The following is a 21,394-nucleotide window of genomic DNA, read 5'->3' as shown; positions in this document are numbered from 1 at the left end:
ATGCTCCAGCCGTCTTCCAACATTTTGTGAACAGCATTTTTTTATCATTTAATGGGGAAATTTGTACTAGTGTATCTAATGACATTTTGATTTTTTCTCCTGATTTCAAAACTCATAGGGACCACCTACGTCAGGTCTTGCTCATTCTGTGGGAGAATAAATTGTACGCTAAACTGGAGAAATGTGTGTTTGCAGTTCCAGAAATCCAATTTCTGGGTTTTCTTCTCTCCGCTTCTGGTTTTCGCATGGACCCCGAAAAGGTGCGCTGTGCTTGATTGGGAGCTTTCTGAGAATCAGAAGGCACTGATGCACTTTTTAGGTATTGCCAATTATTACAGGAAGTTCATTTTGAATTATTCCTCTGTTGTTAAGCCACTGACTGATATGACGAGAAAGGGGGTAGATTTTTCCTCCTGGTCGGTAGAGGCGCGTAAGGCCTTTTCTAGTATCAAAGAGAGTTTTGCTTCCACTCCTATCTTGGTACAACCTGATATCTCTCTGCCCTTCATTGTTGAGGTGGACGCTTCTGAGGTGGGTGTTGGTGCGGTCTTGTCTCAGGGTCCCTCTCCTGCCAAATGGCGACCATGTGCCTTTTTCTCGAAGAAACTCTCCTCCGCAGAGAAATTACGATGTGGGAGATAGGGAGTTTTTGGCCATCAAGTTAGCTTTTGAGGAATGGCGCCATTGGCTAGAGGGAGCCAGACACCCTATTACCGTGTTTACCGACCATAAGAATCTGGCCTACTTGGAGTCAGCCAAGCGTCTGAACCCGAGACAGGCCAGATGGTCTTTGTTCTTTTCAAGGTTTAATTTTGTTGTCACGTTCCGCCCTGGGGTTAAGAATGTGAAGGCGGATGCCCTGTCACGTTGTTTTCTGGGAGGGGGGAACTTTGAAGACCCGGGTCCAATTTTGGCTGAAGGGGTGGTTGTGTCTGCTCTTTATCCTGAATTGGAGGCAGAGGTTCAGGCAGCCCAGGCAGAGGCTCCTGATCTTTGTCCCCCTGGAAGGTTTTTTTTATGCCTCTCGCTTTACGACACAAGGTTTTTAAGGTGCACCACGATACTGTCCTTGCTGGGCACCCGGGGGGTAAAGCCACAGTGGATCTCATTGCTCGGAGATTCTGGTGGCCGGCTCTTCGTAAGTCGGTTGAGGGTTTTGTGGCAGCCTGCGAGACCTGCGCTCGTGCCAAAGTCCCTCATTCACGGCCATCAGGTCCTCTCCTTCCGTTACCCATTCCTTCCCGTCCTTGGACACATCTGTCCATGGATTTCATTACGGACCTGCCTCGTTCCTCAGGGAAGACTGTGATTCTGGTGGTGGTGGACCGTTTTAGCAAAATGGCGCATTTTATTCCTTTTCCTGGGTTGCCCAATGCTAAAACGCTGGCGCAGGCATTTATTGATCACATTGTCAAATTGCATGGTATTCCTTTAGACCTAGTCTCTGATAGGGGCACGCAGTTTGTTTCCAGATTCTGGAAGGCTTTCTGTTCTCGCTTGGGGGTTCGGTTGGCATTCTCTTCTGCTTTCCACCCATAGTCGAATGGCCAGATAGAGCGCGTCAATCAGAATCTGGAGACATATCTGCGTGGTTTTGTGGTGGAGAGTCAGGAGGATTGGTGTTCTTTTCTCTCCCTTGGTGAGTTTGCTTTAAATAACCGTCGTCAGAAGTCCTCTGATAAGTCACCATTTTTTGGTGCATATGGGTTTCATCCGCAGTTTGGGACATTCTCTCCTCATCAGGTAAACCAGAAGCCCCCTCTCCAGAGATTCTCCTCGTCTTTGTCATTTATTTGGCAAAAGATTCAGGATAATCTAAAGAGCATGAGTGAGAGATATAAGCGTGTGGCGGATAAGAGACGTGTCCCTGGTCCGGACTTGAATGTTGGTGATCTGGTGTGGTTGTCTACTAAGAATATCAAATTGAAGGTTCCCTCCTGGAAGTTGGGTCCTAAGTTTATCGGGCCTTACAAAATCTTGTCCGTCATCAATCCCATTGCCTACCGTCTTGATCTTCCTCAGACTTGGAAGATCCATAATGTTTTTCACAAGTCCTTGTTAAAACCTTATGTCCAACCCACTGTACCCTCCTCTTTGCCTCCTCCTCCGATTGTGGTTGATGGTAATCTTGAATTTCAGGTCTCTAGGATCGTGGATTCTCGCATTATCCGCGGTTCTCTCCAGTACCTCGTTCATTGGGAGGGTTATGGTCCTGAGGAGAGGATGTAAGTCCCAATGGCGGACATTAAGGCCACTCGTCTCATCAGGGCTTTCCATAGGTCCCATCCTGAGAAGATGGGCTCTGAGTGTCCGGAGTCCACTCGTAAAGGGAGGGGTACTGTCACCGCCAGCTCTCTCAGAAGGTCTGGTAGACGTTCTTCTGTACCTCTTGCATGATGTTCTTTGTTTTGGTTTCACTTTGTCATCTCCTTTCCTGCTCCCAGCTGTCACCTATTTACACTGATTGCCTCCCTTTTATATTCCCTCCCATACTGCCTCACTTTGCGGTTTATACTTCTTCCTGGATAGTTGTTCACTGCTGGATGCTGCTTCTCCTGATTCCTCAGATAAGTCTGTTTCCTTTATTTGTGTTTCCTGGCTGGCTTGATTGTAGGTGACCCTGACTCCGTCCATATTAAGTGCAGGGAGCCGGTGGTCGTGTCCCCTCACTATTATAGGGTTTTCAGGTGTCACATAGTAAGGTACGGGGCATGCCATCTTCTACCATAAAGACCTTTGCATGGGCATAGCAGTCAGGGTGAGCTCTTAGGGTTTTATAGGGGTCACCTTTATGCTCTTTAGTTTGGGATCAAGCCAGTCGGATGTTTATCCATAACTTCCAGCTATCTGCAACACCATCCGTGACAGGTACACACCAAAACATTGGGAAATATAACCTGTGATAACCCCCTCCAGTCGTGCTAAACACACGTTCAGACAATACACTAGCTGCAGGGCAGGCCAGCACCTCCAAGGCGTAAAGGGCAAGCTCAGGCCATGTGCCCAATTTGAAGACCCAGAAGTTGCAGGGGGCAGGCCCATCAGTCAGTTCGTGTAGGCGTGTGCACGCATACTGCCCCACCATGTCGCATGTCCCCGTGATGTTCGCGATCCAATTGGATATCTGCTCTATTAACTTTCGATGTTCTTTTCTGCGCTTACCATGTTGATCACGGTTAGCGGCGAATCAGGGTTCCACTATGGAGAGGGAGTGTGAGAAAGGGATAGCACATCCAAGGGAGATCAATGGATGAAATTTAATTGTGATCGAGCGGAAATATGGGAGAAGCTATTAAAACGGAAGAAGGGGAGGAAGTGACGATAAATAACAATACAGGACTCTTAAGATGCCCTGTTATTGGAATGATTAATAAAAAAAATTATAGGCAATGTCACTGGGGTATTTAGGATTTGTAAACGTTAGCCAGGAAAGGCCCTGCTGCCGCTTTGTTGACTCTAGATAGCTTCTGCCTGATCACACGTCCCTGTGACGTCCACGATCCATTTGGATATCTTCTCTATCAACTTTCGATGTTCTTTTCTGAGCCTACCATGTTGATCACGGTTAGCGGCGAATAATGGTTCCACGCTGGAGAGGGAGCGTGAGAAAGGGAGACCTCATCCAAGGGAGGTCAATGGCTGCAATGGGATGGAGCGGAAATGTGGGACAAGTTATTAAAGCAGAAGTATCGAATGGAAGGGCCAATTAAAGATGAATTAAAAAAATTTAAGTCCCTGTCACCTATGCAGAGCAGGGGTTTTTCATCGCCAGAAATGGGTTAATGTCACCCACCAATGGAACAGATTATTTTTAAAAATTTCGGTCCCTGTCAACTATGCAGAGCAGGGGTTTATTCACAGCAAAAATTGTAAAATGTCACCCAAGAATGTAACAGAAAAATTTGTGAAATTTATTAACCTATCTATTAGGTAGAGCAGGGGTCTATCTCAGCCAAAAATTGTTGAATGTCACCCGAAAATTTAACAGACAAATTAGTGAACTTTTTTTCCACCATGTTGCTTAAATGCTGCCTCCTGCTAAGAAGTTCCATATCAGCTGGTGGTGCTGGTTGTTCTGGCGTGCTGGTAAAGCTTTTCCACATTTCGACCATGCTAACCCTGCCTTCTGAGGTGCTGGCGGTGCCCCAGCTGCATTGGTGACCTCTTCCTCCTCCTCTGCCTTTGCCTTGTGCTTCCACTGTGCCCCCGCTGTCAGGTGGGAATGCCACCAGCAGCGTGTCTACCAGCGTGCGCTTGTACTCGCACATCTTACGATCACACTATAGCGAGGGAATTAAGGATGGTACGTTGTCCTTGTAACGGGGATCCAGCAGCGTGGCCACCCAGTAATCAGCACAAGTTAGACTGTGGGCAACTCGGCGGTCATTGCGGAGACACTGCAGCATGTAATCGCTCATGTGTGCCAGGCTGCCCAGAGGCAACAAAAAGCTGTCCTCTGTGGGAGGTGTATCGTCTGTGTCCTCTGTATACCCCCAGCCACGCACCAGTCATAGCCATGAGCTGGTCTTGGTGCCACCCTGCTGTGAACATGGTTCCTCCTCCTCCATCTCCTCCTCCACCTCATCATCCTCCAGAACTGTGCCCTGGCTGGACAATTGTGTATCTGGCGTTTGTGGGTGCAGGAACCCACCCTCGGAGCCACTTGGGAATGACTGGCCGGAAACCCTACGAAATGATCCCTCTTCCTCCTCCTCCTCCTGTGCCACATCCTCTTCTATCATCACCAGCAGCGTTTTTTCAAGGAGGCATAGAAGTGGGATAGTAATGCTGAGAAAGGTGTTATCGGCACTGGCCATGTTGGTGGAGTACTTGAAACAGCACAACAAGGAACGCAGGTCTCACATTGGTGGTGAAGTGGTGCTGTTCCGCAGAGCGACTCACCCGGGCTTGCTGCAGCTGAAACTCCACTATCGCCTGCTGCTGCTCGCACAGTCTGGCCAGCATGTGCAAGGTGTAGTTCCACCTTGTGGGCACTTCGCATATGAGGCGGTGAGCGGGAAGGCTGAAGTTACGCTGCAGCGCTGACAGGTGAGCAGCAGCAGGGTGAGAACGCCGAAAGGGCGCACTTTATGCAGCAGCTCTGACATATCGGGGTAAATTTTAGGAACCTCTGCACAACCAAAGCACATGTGCCAGGCATGGGATGTGCGTCAAACCGGCTAGTCCCAGGGCTGCTACGAGATTTCGCCCATTATCGCACACCACCAGGCCGGGCTTGAGGCTCACTGGCACCAACCACTCATTGGTCTGTTGTTCCATGCCCGTCCACAGCTCCTGCGTGGTGTGGGGTTTTAAAACTGCCTGCTGTCGTTTACCCCTGGCTGTGCTGAAGTTGATGTTGAAGGTGTTACGCTGACCAGATGAGGAGCCGTTTGAGGATGAGGAAGCGGAGTAGGAGGAGGAAGCAACAGGAGGCAAAGAGAAGGCCCTGCAATCCTCGGTGGTGGAAGGACATGCGCCAAACTGCTATCCGCCTCAGGCCCAGCCGCTACTGCACTTACTCAGTGTGCTGTTATGGAGATATAACGTCCCTGACTGTGCTTACTGGTCTACGTATCCGTAGTTAGGTGGACCTTGCAACAGATGGCGTTGTGCAGTGCACACCTGATTTTGTCCCCCACTTGGTTGTACAGGGAAGGGATGGCATGCCTGGAAAAGTAGTGGCGGCTGGGCACGACGTACTGTGGGACAGCCACTGCCATAAGACTTTTAAAACTCTCCGTCTCCACCAGACGAAATGACAGCATTTCAAAGGCCAGTAATTTTGAAATGCTGGCATTCAGGGCATTCGTGGGTGGGTAGGGGGCACGTCCTCTTCCGTTACAGTGTTTGGGAGATGGAGAGCTGAATGCTTCCTTGGGACATTGTGGAGATGCTTGGTGACGCAGGTGGTGGTGTTGCTGGCAGATCCTCTGTTTGCAGGGTGGCAGGTGCCACTTTAACACCAGAGGTGGATGAAGAGGACGAGACTGCAGCAAAAGAGGAAGCAGGAGGAGTCAGAGACCTTTCTTGGTTTTTGAGGCGTCTACTCCACTGCAGCTTGTGCTTTACACTTAGTTGCCGGGTCATGCAGGTTGTGCTCATGTTGAGAACGTTTATGCCTCGCTTCAGGCTCTGATTGCACAGCATGCAAGCCACTCGTGTCTTGTCATCAGCACATTGTCTGAAGAACTGCCACGCCAGGGAACTCCTTGGAGCTGGCTTTGTTGTGCTCAGTCCCTTGCTGCGGTGGGCAGTAGCAGGCATACTGTCTAGGGGACGGCTGCTCTGCTTTTGCTCCCTGCTCCCTTTTCTGCTGTGCCGGTGGCTCTGTGCGACCATCGCCTCTTCCTCCAAACTACACAGGTCACTTGCATGACCTTGATTCCATGTGGGGTCCTCCACATCATCTTCCACCCAGTCTTCACCCCTGCCTTCCTTGTCGGTCTGCACACTTTCGAAAGCCCCAGCAGTTGGCACCTGTGTTTCGTTATCATCCGAGACGTGCTGCGATGGTCCTCCCATGTACTCATCTTGAAAGATAAGTGGTTGGGCATCGGTGCACTCATTCTCTTTCACTTCTGGGGCAGGGCTAGGTGGATTGCCCTGGGAAACCCTTCTAGCAGAGTCATCAAAAAGCAGAAGAGACTGCTGCATGACTTGGGGCTCAGACTGCTTTGCTGATTTGCAAGGGGGTGAGGTGAAAGACTGACTGACATCGGCTGCAGGTGCCAACTCTGATCTTTCAGCAGGAGACTGGGTGGGAGACAATGTAAAGGAACTGGAGGTACTGTCAGCAACCCAATCTACTATCGCCTGTACTTGTTCTGGCCTAACCATTCGTAGAGCCGCATTAGGCCAGACAAAATTCCCCTGAAGGTTCTGTCACCTACTCGCACCTGAGGAAGGTGTTTCACTAGTGTGTGTAGCTGGCACAGATCGACCATATCTTCTCCCTGCAACAGGAGCTCCACGATCAGCACAATGACCGGGGCCACGTCCCTTATTTAATGCTCTCCTCATATTTATTAAATTTAGGATCTTGCCCAAAATGGGTGTTTCTTTAATAGCGGAATCTCACACGTACAGATGCAGACAAGGCCGCAAATTTAGATTTTTGCCCTAAATAGTAGGCATGGCTGTGATGGCTTCTAAGGGCACAGAGTTAAACACTTGTTGATTGGCTGCTCTGCAGCCTTTCAAAAAGCGCCATTAACTCGCCGAACCCGAACTTTACAGTTCGGGTTCGCTCAACCCTATTTAGCACTTCAACACACAATGGCTAAAAAGCCTTTTTTTCCTAACACTAGCTAAAAAATGCTTTAGAACATATAACTGCACCGCACAAGTGCAAATAAGACAGAAATATTTCCTTGTAATAACCCCTGTTAATGCCTGTATCAAACAGCACTTGCACCCTAATAAGAACGGTTTGCTTTAATTACAGAGCTGTATAATGGCAATTTGGATCCCCAGTCAATGCAGCAAGGTGTAATCGGATTGTTCCTATTACCCAGGCTGTCACCTCTCCTACTGAACCCTGTTCAACATAAATGCATTGGAATGATTCCTCCCTATCATTTCCCTACACCTTGAATAAACTTGCCCTGCACTTGTATAATCGTTTTTCAGCACAATGAAGTCTTTCCTAGCACTGTCCCTAGCACCTGCAGATGTCTCTCCCTGCACTAAGTGCACTGGAAAATTGCAGAGTCTAAGATGGCTGACGCTATTTATAGGGCTGTGAAATCACAGGGCTGGCTGCTGATTGGCTGCATGCATGCATGGCATTATGGGTGATCCCACCTTCCCAGAGTTTATTTCTCCGTGTCCTCACACGTGCAGCAGCCATTTTAGGAAAAAATGCGATTCGTTACCATGAAGCGCGAGGAAATTCGATGTGAATCGAATTTTTCGGGAAAATCGGAACGAATTCCACTTCGTGAGCTTCGATTCGCTCATCTCTATAAACAATCCCACATATGAATTGCCTCAGGATGGTTTACTGTTGGCATGACACAGGACTCATGGTAGTGCTCACTATTTCTTCTCAATCAGTTTTTCCCAAACAGGGAAGGGGGCGTCATTAAAGATAATAACTTTTACTCCATTTCTCTACAGCCAAATCACTGTACATCCTGCAGAATGTCTGTCTGTCCTTGATGTTTTTCTTGGAGAGAACTGGCTTCTTTGTGGCTTTCTTCTTAACACCAGGCCATCCTCGAAAAGACATTGCCTCATTGTGCATGCAGATGCCCTCACACCTGCCTACTGCCATTCCTGAGCAAGCTCTTCACTGGTGGTGACCCTATCCCGTAGCCATATTCTCTTTAGGGTATAGTCCTTGCACTTGCTGGACTTTCTTGGCTTATCTGAAGCATTCTTCACAGCAATTGAATCTCTCTCTCCTTGATGTTCTTGATGATCCAATAAATGGTTCATTTAGTTGCAATCCTACAAGCAGCAATCTCCTTGTCTGTGGAGCCCTTTTGATGCAAAGTTGATGACTACACCTGTTTCCCTGGAGGTAACCATCACGGTTGCACTGTCCCACTAAGGTACAAGAGGATCCTCCAGTAGTCACAAGCTAGGACACAATAATGAACCCCTACAAAACAGGGCTCCAAAAGGTCAACTTCAGCTGTCTGAACACACCCTAAGTGCCTTCTGTGCAGCTGCACAGGGACTCATTATGAAAAGGGGCCTACTATCATCTAGTCATAAAAACACTAAAGATCTTAATGAAAATTAAGTTAACAGGCTTGTCTGATTTTCTGATATCTCACCAAACCAACAAGACCACACGTATAGTACAAATTCATTCTTTATTACATTATATCAATAAGACATACAATACATATGATAAAACGCTGTAATTAATAGCAGTATGGATAAGCGCTGTGAAAGATACTCCCCCAACCGGACTCCAGGTCTGCAGTACCGCCTAAGTAAAATCCCAAAATATACATAACAGTATTATAAAGAAACAATTGATAATAGAGGTATAAGTATATCGCTCACTCCTTCAGGTACTACACCTTAAGTAGGCTTCCTATTATGGCCACAAATTTAAGTATAATAAGTGCATAGTGCTATACCATCACATAAAGACATATAAAGATGTGGTCAAGCACGGATACAGCTGTTAACTTACAACATCAAAGCATATAAACCAAACATGATAAAGCAAGTAATAGCAAGAGAGCACTGGGTGAGTCAAACATACATACCGAGAGCCAAGAAGGACTAGAAACCCCAACGTACATTTTGACTCGCTTCCACATACCTCACACATTAAACCACGCCTGCGCCTGAAGTATGTGGGTGGACCTACTTAACTAGGATGTTGCACGATTAGATCACATGTTTTCTGTGATATTGCAGGATTCTGCCGCAATCTTATGAGACACCATCCTTAATTACACATGGTTTATCGTTACTCCCCTGAAGTTACAGGTAAATATTTGCTTTATAATTTGGAACGAGGGGTAACCTGTAAGGTGTGTATATAGTATGGGTATAGTTCAGATTGACACGCCCCCAAGAGGAAGCGCGTTTTATCATATGTATTGTATGTCTTATTGATATAATGTAATAAAGAATGTATTTGTACTATACGTTTGGTCTTGTTGGTTTGGTGAGGTGCATATTTTTTCCACACGTCTTTTTTACTATTTTCCTTGTTGAACTATCTGATTTTCTGATATTTAAGACCTGCTGTATGCTCAGGATAGGTCACCAATATCAAATCTGCGGGGGTCCAAATCCTGGAACCCCTACTCATCAGCTGTTTGAAGTGACTGTGGCGCTAATGCAAGGGCTGTGTACTTACCAATGTTTACCTGCTGGGGCAGTGTACATACAGCTTCTTCTCCTGTTCACTTGAATGGGACATACAGTTGTGTTCAAAATTATTCAACCCCCAATGCTGTAAAGGGTTTTAGGGAATTTAGTGTACATTTGTAATTGTGTTCAGAATTAAATCTTCCAAGGACTTTTTAAAGAACCAAATGCAACTAAAATGACATCAATTGTTTTTGTAATACAGTAGTAAATGTTTTTTTAGTGATTTCTTCATTGACACAATTATTCAACCCCTTAAAGACTACCACTCTTAAGAACAGAGGTTCATTCAAGTGTTTTCGATCAGGTATTGAAAACACCTGTGGATGTCAAGGAGCAGCAATCAAGCATAATAAGCACCAATTAGGCAGATTTAAAAGGACTGTGATACTCAGCTCCTTCTAGACATTTACTGGTGTGTTTACAAACATGGTGAAGTCAAGAGAATGGTCCAGGAAGACAAGAGAAGAGGTGATTTCTCTTCACAGGAAGGGCAATGGCTATAAGAAGATTGCAAAGATGTTAAACATACCAAGAGACACCATAGGAAGCATCATTCGCAAATTCAAGGCAAAGGGCACTGTTGAAACGCTACCTGGCCGTGGCAGAAAGAAGATGCTGACTTCGACTGCTGTGCGCTACCTGAAGCGCAAATTGGAGAAAAGTCCCCGTGTGACTGCTGAGGAACTGAAAAAAGATTTGGCAGATGTGGGTACTGAAGTTTCAGCTCAGACAATAAGGCGCACACTGCGTAATGAAGGCCTCCATGCCAGAACTCCCAGGTGCACCCCCTTGCTGTCTCCAAAGAATAAGAAGAGTCGACTGCATTATGCCAAAAGTCATGTGGACAAACCACAAAAGTTTTGGGATAGTGTTCTGTGGACTGATGAAACAAAATTAGAACTGTTTGGGCCCATGGATCAACGCTATGTTTGGAGGAGGAAGAACAAGGCCTATGAAGAAAAGAACACCTTGCCTACTGTGAAGCATGGTGGGGGGTCAATCATGCTTTGGGGCTGTTTTGCTTCTACAGGTACAGGGAAGCTTCAGCGTGTGCAAGGTACCATGAATTCTCTTCAGTACCAGGAGATATTGGATGAAAATGTGATGCAGTCCGTCACAAACCTGAGGCTTGGGAGACGTTGGACCTTTCAACAGGACAATGATCCCAAGCATACCTCCAAGTCCACTAGAGCATGGTTGCAGATTAAAGGCTGGAACATTTTGAAGTGGCCATCGCAGTCACCAGACTTAAATCCGATTGAGAACCTCTGGTGGGACTTAAAGAAAGCTGTTGCAGCGCGCAAGCCTAAGAATGTGACTGAACTGGAGGCTTTTGCCCATGAAGAATGGGCGAAGATACCCGTAGATCGCTGCAAGACACTTGTGTCAAGCTATGCTTCACGTTTAAAAGCTGTTATAACTGGAAAAGGATGTTGTACTAAGTACTAAGATTGAATGTCACTTGGGGGTTGAATAAAACTGATAATGATGTGAGCACAGAAAAGACATTTGTGGTTATTTCATTATAAATGTTATGTTATATTTGTCTGACTTACAAGTGCCTCTTTGATTTAATTATAAACAAGATGATTGAAATGATCAAAATCAATGTCAAACTGGCCAAAACACTCAATTTCAGTAGGGGTTGAATAATTTTGAACACAACTGTAGCATTTCTAATTATCCTGCACTGTGGTGCTCTGGTTCGGGGCTGTGGCCACTTTCAAACAGCTGGGAGTTTATACTGTAAAAAAACATTTCCCGAACTCAGTCTAAATCAATTTCTGAAGTTATTATGCAAAGTCTCGTGAGACTTAGCAAAGTAATAACTTCGGCTCATCGGAGCCAATACATTCTAATACTGTACGAAGCGCTCGCTCCATACAGTATTGAAACAACGTTTTATGCAAATCGACTTCGGAAGTTTCATCCAAAATTGATTCGCTCAACCCTTGTTGCAATGATAACAAAAATTTACTGCATGCATACAGGCCCTCAAAATTATTTACTCTGGTGGGCCATACAAACTATTGCCCAAGGATGGTAACCATGTTTAACAGAAGAAGACAATGATTTCAAACACCACCCTGCAATCCTTTTAAAGCAACCAGCCTGCCCTTAGAATTCAATAAGCATGACAGAGTGAAATCAGCTGCCTTGACCTAATTAACACTTTCTCCTAAGCTAATGAGAAGATCACTGAAATGATGCCAGCAGGTAATTTTTTGGCCGGGCTGAAATGCAGTGGAAATATTTTTTTTTTATGATTATGTTAATTTTCATGGAATGCAATTAATTGAATTTCATCTGATCACTCTTCCAAACAATCTAGAGTTAATGCAAATTGCAACCAGTATGACTGAAGCAGCAACCTTTGTGAAAACCAAAATTTCCATCAGCTTTAAAACTTTTGTCCTACAACTGTAGATGTTCCTGTAGATTATGTGTTATCTCCATTTTGTTTTGACAGATGAACGAGGGCTAGATGGAAGCTGACGCATATATCATTCATCTCTATGGAGACACGTTCATAATAGCTGATGGATATGGGCAAAGAAAGTAGATTATTTTCTGCATTAATTTTCACAGTTCTTCTTTTGTCAGACATTGTACAAAAATGTCCATGATCTATGTCTAAAAAAAAGACAAGTGACAGTCTCCCCAGTTACCAGTAGATGCCCAGGAAGGACTAGAACCTATAGTAAAGCATATTGGATTGTGAATTAAAGCTATTGACTTATGGTGCCTATAAAATGCTACATTTGGGAGTTTTAAGGGGCAGACTATTTAGTGAGAGGTTTTATAGTGGGAGCTAGGCCCAGGGATATGCTCTGAGTTAATTACTGAGTGCCACACATGAGTTAATTACTGAGTGCCACACAGTGTGCACTTAGCCTTTCTACTGCCTGAGGCAAAAATTGAGACAGTGCATAGCTCTTCTATCCAGTGACGTCTCTGATGTTCTCTTTCCTCATCTTAACCATCTTAACCATCAAAACAATAACCCACAAAAAACGGGTCCTGTCTATTGAGCATCCGCCTCAACTCGGTCAGCATTTGGTAGTAATCCATCAGTATTGCTAATACCAAAAAATACAGGAGTGGATCCAAAACGGAGATGACACGTGAACGGAATTTTTGTAAGTCTTTTGTGTTTTTTACCCACTCCTGCTTTTGACTACCAAATCATAAGCCAATTCTAATGGGACCATACAGACTTTAAAGCTGCTACACAGAGAGGATCCGTTGTGCGTCTCATTTTACCTTCCTTCTGACAGATCAGAAGAAGGGTCAAATAAATGATGTCAGTCAAGCCAAAATGGCTAAATAGTGGCCCAGTCATGAATTGGGGAGGGTGGTTACAGCATGAAAAGTCCACAAAGTGGCCTTATGACATAGTGGTGAGGTGGAAGCAGCATGAAGAGACCACAGAGTGGCTTAATGACAGTATGTAGGTGGCGGCAGCATCTGTATGTATGAGTATGTAGGTGGCGGCAGCATCAGGAGGCCACAGAGTGGCAAAGTGACATAGAGTGGAGGTAGGAGCATCATGAGGAGACCACAAATTAGCAAGGTGACATCGTTTGGAGGTGGCGACAGCATCAGGAGACCACAGAGTGGCAAAGTGACATAGTGTGGAGGTGGGTGGCAATACCATTAACCGCTAAAGATGAATAAAGGAGCACTTGGCATCAGATGTGTGGCATAAGGTGGGTGGCAGCATCAGAATAGTAGCTGAGGCAGGTAGCCAGAAGAAACCAGTCTCTTGTCAAAGTGTTGGTGTGGCACCATGGATGATCTAGTTTGATGCATCCGGAATTGGTGGGTGGAAATCCTGGCTGATCCACGCCTGATTCATTTTGACAAAGGTCAGTCTCTCCACATTTTGGGTGGACAGGCGAGTTCTCCTTAGGCTAACTATGGCCCCTGCTCTGATGCAACAATACTGGCCGGGCAGGACAGCTTTTCCAGGGCAAACTAGGCCAGTTGCTGCAACAAATCCAATTTGGCTGCCCAGTAGTTCAGCGGATCTTCAATGTCGGCTGACAGGGTGCACTCCCAGTATGCCACCACCTGCTGGTTCAGGTTCTGCTCCAGGTCTAGATGCTGCTGCTAGTTAGTAGTTTATTCACTTTACGGGTGAAGAAAGCTGCTCATCAGCGACTGTAGACTCATGCTACTGCTGATGGAGCTGGTACTGCTACTGCCACCCCACCCCTCCCCAGCAGCCATGGCAGTGGAATCCCCCGTCAAACCTGCGAGAGGATGGATGATGTAGCAGATAGGCAGCGACCAACTGACTACATAGGATGTCTCTATAGTAGTTCAGTTTGTCCTCTCTCTCAGCGGGTGTAAAAAAGGCCCCCATTTTGGACAGGTAGCAAGGGTCCAACAAGGTGGAGAGTCAGAAGTCATTACTTTGCCGAAAGGTGACAATTCGGCTATCACTACCCAAGCAAGTGAGCATGCAGCGGGCCATTTGCTCAAGTGACTCGAAGGGACTCCCTGCCTCCATCCCCACTGCATACTGCCACTGTGTGTCTGGGTCCTCTGCCTCATCTTCCTCATCGCCCTGTATGTCCTCTGACGGCTCCTGTTCCTCCTCTCCTGTCACAAAAACAATAATACATTACTATTAGGCGTTTATTATAAACCACCTAATATACCAGAGTCCACAGAAAATCTACTACTAAACGAGATAGACGAGGCGGCAAATCATAATGAGGTGGTTATTATGGGGGACTTCAACTACCCAGATATAGACTGGGAAACTGAAATTTGTATATCTCATAAAGGAAACAGGTTCTTGGCAATAACCAAAGACAATTTCCTTTCCCAACTGGTTAAGGACCTGACTAGAGGGTTGGTCATACTGGACTTAGTATTAACCAATAGACCTGACAGAACAACAGAGGTGCAGGTCGGGGGAAACCAGGGAAATAGTGACCATAAAGTAAAAACCTTCCAATTATCATTCAAAAGAGTGTTTCTTCAGGGAGGAACAAAAATTCCAAACTTCAAAAAAGCTAAATTTAGCCAACTAATAGAGGCCATAGGCCTAACTAACTGGGACAAAGTCCTCAAAAATAAAATTAAAGCCACAAAATGGTATATTTTTAAAAGCATCCTAAATTCTAATTGTGAGAGGTACATACCTTATGGGAATAAAAGGTTAAGGGGAAAAAAATGTGGATAAATAAAACTGCAAAGAAAGCAATAAATGACAAAAAGAAAGCATTTAAATCACTGAAACAGGAGGGTAGCGAGAAAGCACTGAAAAACTATAAGAAAAAAAAATAGAATATGTAAAAAACAAATAAAAGCAGACAAACTAAAGACCGAGAGATTAATTGGCAAAGAGAGCAAAACTAACCTTAAAATGTTTTTCAATTATATAAATGGTAAAAAGTATAAATCTGAAGGGGTCGGCCCTCTACAGAGTAATGAGGGGGGAGTTGCAGAGAGTGACGAGGAGAAAGCAAATCTATTAAATATTTTTTTTTTTCTCCACTGTATTCACTAAAGAAAATAAACTGTCAGATGAAGTATAAAATATAAAAGATAATTCCCCATTAAAAGTGCCCTGTCTGACCCAGGAAGAAGTACAGCGGCATCTTAAAAATATAAAAATAGACAAATAGCCAGGACCAGATGGCATACACCCCCGTATCCTAAGAGAATTAAGTAATGTCATAGCCAGACCCTTATTTCTAATATTTAAGGACTCTATACTGATAGGGAGTGTTCCACAGGATTGGCGCATAGCAAATGTAGTACCAATATTCAAAAAGGGTCCAAAAACAGCCCGGAAACTATAGGCTGGTAAGTGTAACATCTGTCGTGGGTAAACTGTTTGAAGGTTTTCTAAAAGATGCTATCTTGGAGTACCTCAAGGAAAATAAGCAAATAACGCCATATCAGCATGGCTTTATGAGGGATCGGTCATGTCAAACTAATTTAATCAGTTTCTATGAGGAGGTAAGTTCTAGACTTGACAGCGGCGAATCAATGGATTTCGTATATCTGGACTTCTCCAAAGCATTTGACACTGTACTGCATAAAAGTTTAGTATATAAAATGACAATGCTTGGACTGGGAGAAAATGTCTGTATGTGAGTAAGTAAGGCTACTTTCACACTAGCGTTCGGGTGTCCGCTCGTGCGCACCGTTTGAAGGGGCTCACGAGCGGCCCCGAACGCATCCGTCTGGCCCCAATGCATTCTCTATGGAGGCGGATCCACTGAGAATGCATCCGCCTGCCAGCGCTCAGCCTCCGCTCAGTGAGCGGACACCTGAACGCTGCTTGCAGCGTTCGGGTGTCCGCCTGGCCGTGCGGAGGCGAGCGGATCCGTCCACACTTACAATGTAAGTCAATGGGGACGGATCCGCTTGAAGATGACACTATATGGCTCAATCTTCAAGCGGATCCGTTCCCCATTGACTTTCAATGTAAAGTCTGAACGGATCCGCTCAGGCTACTTTCAGACTTAGAAAATTTTCTAAGTAATAATGCAGACGGATCCGTTCTGAACGGATGCAAACGTCTGCATTATCGGAGCGGATCCGTCTGATGAAACATCAGACAGATCCGCTCCGAACGCTAGTGTGAAAGTAGCCTAACTGGCTCAGTGATAAAAAATAGAGGGTGGTTATTAACGGTACATACTCAGATTGGGTCACTGTCACTAGTGGGGTACCTCAGGGGTCAGTATTGGGCACTATTCTGTTCCATATATTTATTGATGATCTTGTAGAAGGCTTGCACAGTAAAATATCAATTTTTGTAGTTGACACTAAAATGTGTAAAGTAATTGACACGGAAGACGACAGTATACTTCTACAGATGGATCTGGCAGTGTAATATGTCTCCAAGTATAAAATATTTATGTATGAAAAATATATCAACTGATTTGGTAATCCTCTCCAAATCTAGTGTATGCTTATTTGGACTAAAGAACACCTGGAGGACTCATCACCAGGATTCAACAAGAGTTATATAAAAAATGAATAATGCGATTTATCAGTCTTCGTAAGAGTTGATTACTTACAGAAATAGTTTAGAAAAAGTCTTAATCTATTGTCCATGAGTGAATGTTGATAGTCCTTGAAGTATCATTGTTGAACGTCAGGAATCCTCTTCAAGGGATGTGTCTTAATTAGAGATGGGACGGAGGATTCGTCAAATCCACGAATCCCTCGAATCTTGCTGGATTCGTGGACTTGAATCCCGACGTAATTTACCGTATACGAATCCGACGAATCCCGGTGGTGCCCAGACTGGTGGTGGAGGCGGCAGGGCACTCTAGAAGATGAGCGCTTCGCTGCTGCAACAGGGGAGAGGTGTTTCCTTTCCCTGTTCCTCTGATAAGCTGCGATGTATCAGCGGGGAGGGACTGGGAGGAGGAGCTGGGGGCCGGTGTGTTCACTGTGCTCCATCCCCGCCGCTCCAGTACAGTTATAAAATGTGTAATTCAATTAATAATGATTCATGCTGCCCCCTCTGTAGTATAACATTCAATATATCCTACTCACAGGGCTACTGTTATATCGTAATGTAGGCCGGCCGGGCAGACGAGCGGCAGAGTGACTGACTGACATCACGTGCCTGCCCGGCCTACTTTATGAATGAAGCAGGCGGCGCAGGCACGTGATGTCAGTCAGTCACGCTGCCGCGCGTCTGCCCGGCCGGCCTGCATTACGATATAACAGTAGCCCTGTGAGTAGGATATATTGAATGTTATACTACAGAGGGGGCAGCATGAATCATTATTAATTGAATTACACATTTTATAACTGTACTGGAGCGGCAATGGGGGGGTCTGTGGATGACACTGTTAAGGGGTGGGGGGGTCTGTGGATGGCACTGTTAAGGGGTGGGGGGGGGTCTGTGGATGGCACTGTTAAGGGGTGGGGGGGTCTGTGGATGGCACTGTTATGGGGTGGGGGGTCTGTGGAAGGCACTGTTATAGGATGGGGGATCTGTGGATGCCATCCACAGATCCCCCATAACAGTGCCATCCACAGATCCTCCACCCCATAACAGTGCAATCCCCAAATCCCCCATTAACAGTGCCATCCCCATCTGGTGGGTTTCCTTGCTGGGCTGGACTTTTATAGCCCCCCCAAATTTTACAAACCGGATTCCAAAAAATTTGGGACACTAAACAAATTGTGAATAAAAACTGAATGCAATGATGTGGAGATGGCAAATGTCAATATTTTATTTGTAATAGAACATAGATGACAGATCAAACGTTTAATCCGAGTAAATGTATCATTTTAAAGGAAAAATACGTTGATTCAAATTTTCACGGTGTCAATAAATCCCCAAAAAGTTGGGACAAGTAGCAATAAGAGGCTGTAAAAAGTAAATTTGAGCATAACGAAGAGCTGGAAGACCAATTAACACTAATTAGGTCAATTGGCAACATGATTGGGTATAAAAAGAGCTTCTCAGAGTGGCAGTGTCTCTCAGAAGCCAAGATGGGTAGAGGATCACCAATTCTCACAATGTTGCACAGAAAGATAGTGGAGCAATATCAGAAAGGTGTTACCCAGCGAAAAATTGCAAAGACTTTGCATCTATCATCATCAACTGTGCATAACATCATCCGAAGATTCAGAGAATCTGGAACAATCTCTGTGCGTAAGGGTCAAGGCCGTAAAACCATACTGGATGCCCGTGATCTCCGGGCCCTTAAACGAGACTGCACCACAAACAGGAATGCTACTGTAAAGGAAGTCACAGAATGGGCTCAGGAATACTTCCAGAAACCATTGTCAGTGAACACAATCCACCGTGTCATCCGCCGTTGCCAGCTGAAACTCTACAGTGCAAAGAAGAAGCCATTTCTAAGCCAGATCCACAAGCTCAGGCGTTTTCACTGGGCCAGAATCATTTAAAATGGAGTGTGGCAAAATGGAAGACTGTTCTGTGGTCAGACGAGTCACGATTCAAAGTTCTTTTTGGAAATCTGGGACGCCATGTCATCCGGACCAAAGAGGACAAGGACAACCCAAGTTGTTATCAACGCTCAGTTCAGAAGCCTGCATCTCTGATGGTATGGGGTTGCATGAGTGCGTGTGGCATGGGCAGCTTGCATGTCTGGAAAGGCACCATCAATGCAGAAAAATATATTCAGGTTCTAGAACAACATATGCTCCCATCCAGATGTCATCTCTTTCAGGGAAGACCCTGCATTTTTCAACAAGATAATGCCAGACCACATTCTGCATCAATCACAACATGATGGCTGCGTAGGAGAAGGATCCGGGTACTGAAATGGCTAGTCTGCAGTCCAGATCTTTCACCTATAGAGAACATTTGGCGCATCATAAAGAGGAAGGTGCAGCAAAGAAGGCCCAAGACGATTGAACAGTTAGAGGCCTGTATTAGACAAGAATGGGAGAGCATTCCTATTTCTAAACTTGAGAAACTGGTCTCCTCGGTCCCCAGACGTCTGTTGAGTGTTGTAAAAAGAAGGGGAGATGCCACACAGTGGTGAAAATGGCCTTGTCCCAACTTTTTTGGGATTTGTTGACACCATGAAATTCTGATTTCAACATATTTTTCCCTTAAAATTGTACATTTTCTCAGTTTAAACTTTTGTTCCGTGATTTATGTTCTATTCTGAATAAAATATTAGAAGTTGGCACCTCCACATCATTGCATTCAGTTTTTATTCACGATTTGTATAGTGTCCCAACTTTTTTGGAATCCAGTTTGTACTTGCATCCCTGTTCTAGGGGTGGGTAGGGGCGTGGCCAGGGGAGGGGGATGAGTTCCACCACCTTTTCTCTGAGAAAAAAAGCCCTGAGTAAAAGTGTTTTTTTTTCTTCTATCTGTTACTGGCACATTGGCGAGGGGGAGAGATGAGAGGCACTATGATACTACTGGCACATTGGGGGGGAGGCACTATGATACTGGCACATTATGGGGGGAGATGGCACTATAATACTGGCACATTGGTGGGGAGATGGCACTATGATACTGGCACATTGGGGAGGTGGCACTATGATACTGGCACATTATGGGGGGGAGATGGCACTATAATACTGGGGGGGAGGAGAGAGGCACTCCGCACTTGATACTGGCACATGATTAGGGGGGCATCTATGGGGACACTTACTGGCACATTATTGGGTGGCACTGTGGGGCCACTTCTTATTGGCACATTATTGGGGGGCACTATGGGAGCATCTACTGAGGCCACAAAGAAGGGGTATTTTATATGGGGATCTGTGTGGTACTAGTATTATCAGGGGTATTATCTGTTTATGCAGTATAGTATTGGGGAGCACAGCGGAACAGTATTGGGGGTGTTAGGATGATTTGTCCAGAAGATGGGAGGATGATGGAAAAGTAGTAAACTAAGATTTTTTTTTTTTTGTCAAACTGCAGAGACGAAAAATGGCTGAAAAATGGTGGTCTGGTCTGAAGGTCTGAAAGGAGAAGATGAGGAAAGATAACATCTACATCAAAGGAGACGTCACTGGATGTAAGAGGTATGTGCGCTGTATTACACTGTATGTTCTGTAGTGATAGGAGCAGGGGTCATCGCGGTCATATAGGGTGCGACCGTGACATGGAGGTGGAGGTTCAGACAAACTGACGCGGTCTGACTTTGTTTCTTACACCGATCACACAATTATGTACAGGATTCGTAGATTCGAGATTCGAAAGATTCGATATATTCGAGAACCTATTCGGATTTGAAAAAAATTGGATTTGTCCCACCTCTAGTCTTAATCTTCTCCAGCAACAACAACCCCAACAGACTTGAGAGTGAGTGTAAGAAGACCACCCCTTGTCTGTCCCTGTCAGTCATTTATACCATAGATACAGGCTTGTCTTTACTAATGTATGGGCTTCTACATTGTCATATATGGTAGACTTCAAATATAGGACTTGATATATACTTTCCAGTGGCTCAAACCTCACTCCAACACGGTACGGTGCACACTCCAGCAGATACACCCCTATGTCTTTTGGTAAAAATCTATATTATTAATAAAGGCTGGTTGGCACTCAATATTTGGGGTTGCATAGATCACTCCATTTGTAGTTATTAAATTGTTTATTTAAAAAAAAATCTCAAATAATAAAATCTTAAAATACACTGCTCAAAAAAATAAAGGGAACACTTAAACAACACAATGTAACTCCAAGTCAATCATACTTCTGTTAAATCAAACTGTCCACTTAGGAAGCAACACTGAGTGACAATCAATTTCACATGCTGTTGTGCAAATGGGATAGACAACAGGTGGAAATTATAGGCAATTAGCAAGACACCCCCAATAAAGGAGTGGTTCTGCAGGTGGTGACCACAGACCAATTCTCAGTTCCTATGCTTCCTGGCTGATGTTTTGGTCACTTTTGAATGCTGGCGGTGCTTTCACTCTAGTGGTAGCATGAGACGGAGTCTACAACCCACACAAGTGGCTCAGGTAGTGCAGCTTATCCAGGATGGCACATCAATGCGAGCTGTGGCAAGAAGGTTTGCTGTGTCTGTCAGCGTAGTGTGCAGAGCATGGAGGCGCTACC

General features: G+C 45.2%; 1 protein-coding gene across 1 annotated transcript in view; it reads left to right on the top strand.

Moving 5' to 3' along the window:
• The window catches only part of LOC120988597 (probable N-acetyltransferase 16), a 147,716-nt gene extending 135,385 nt beyond the window's left edge, over positions 1-12,331 (top strand). Inside the window, exon 4 of the mRNA XM_040416166.1 lies at positions 12,317-12,331. Coding sequence (XP_040272100.1) covers positions 12,317-12,331 — 15 coding nt within the window. The remainder of the gene's footprint in view (positions 1-12,316) is intronic.
• The last annotated feature ends 9,063 nt before the right edge of the window (positions 12,332-21,394 follow it).

Source organism: Bufo bufo, chromosome 1 (genome assembly GCF_905171765.1).
Source record: "Bufo bufo chromosome 1, aBufBuf1.1, whole genome shotgun sequence".
Lineage (NCBI taxonomy): Eukaryota > Metazoa > Chordata > Amphibia > Anura > Bufonidae > Bufo > Bufo bufo.
The sequence above is the reverse complement of the archived record's forward strand: the minus strand, read 5'-3'. Positions and strand labels throughout refer to the sequence as shown.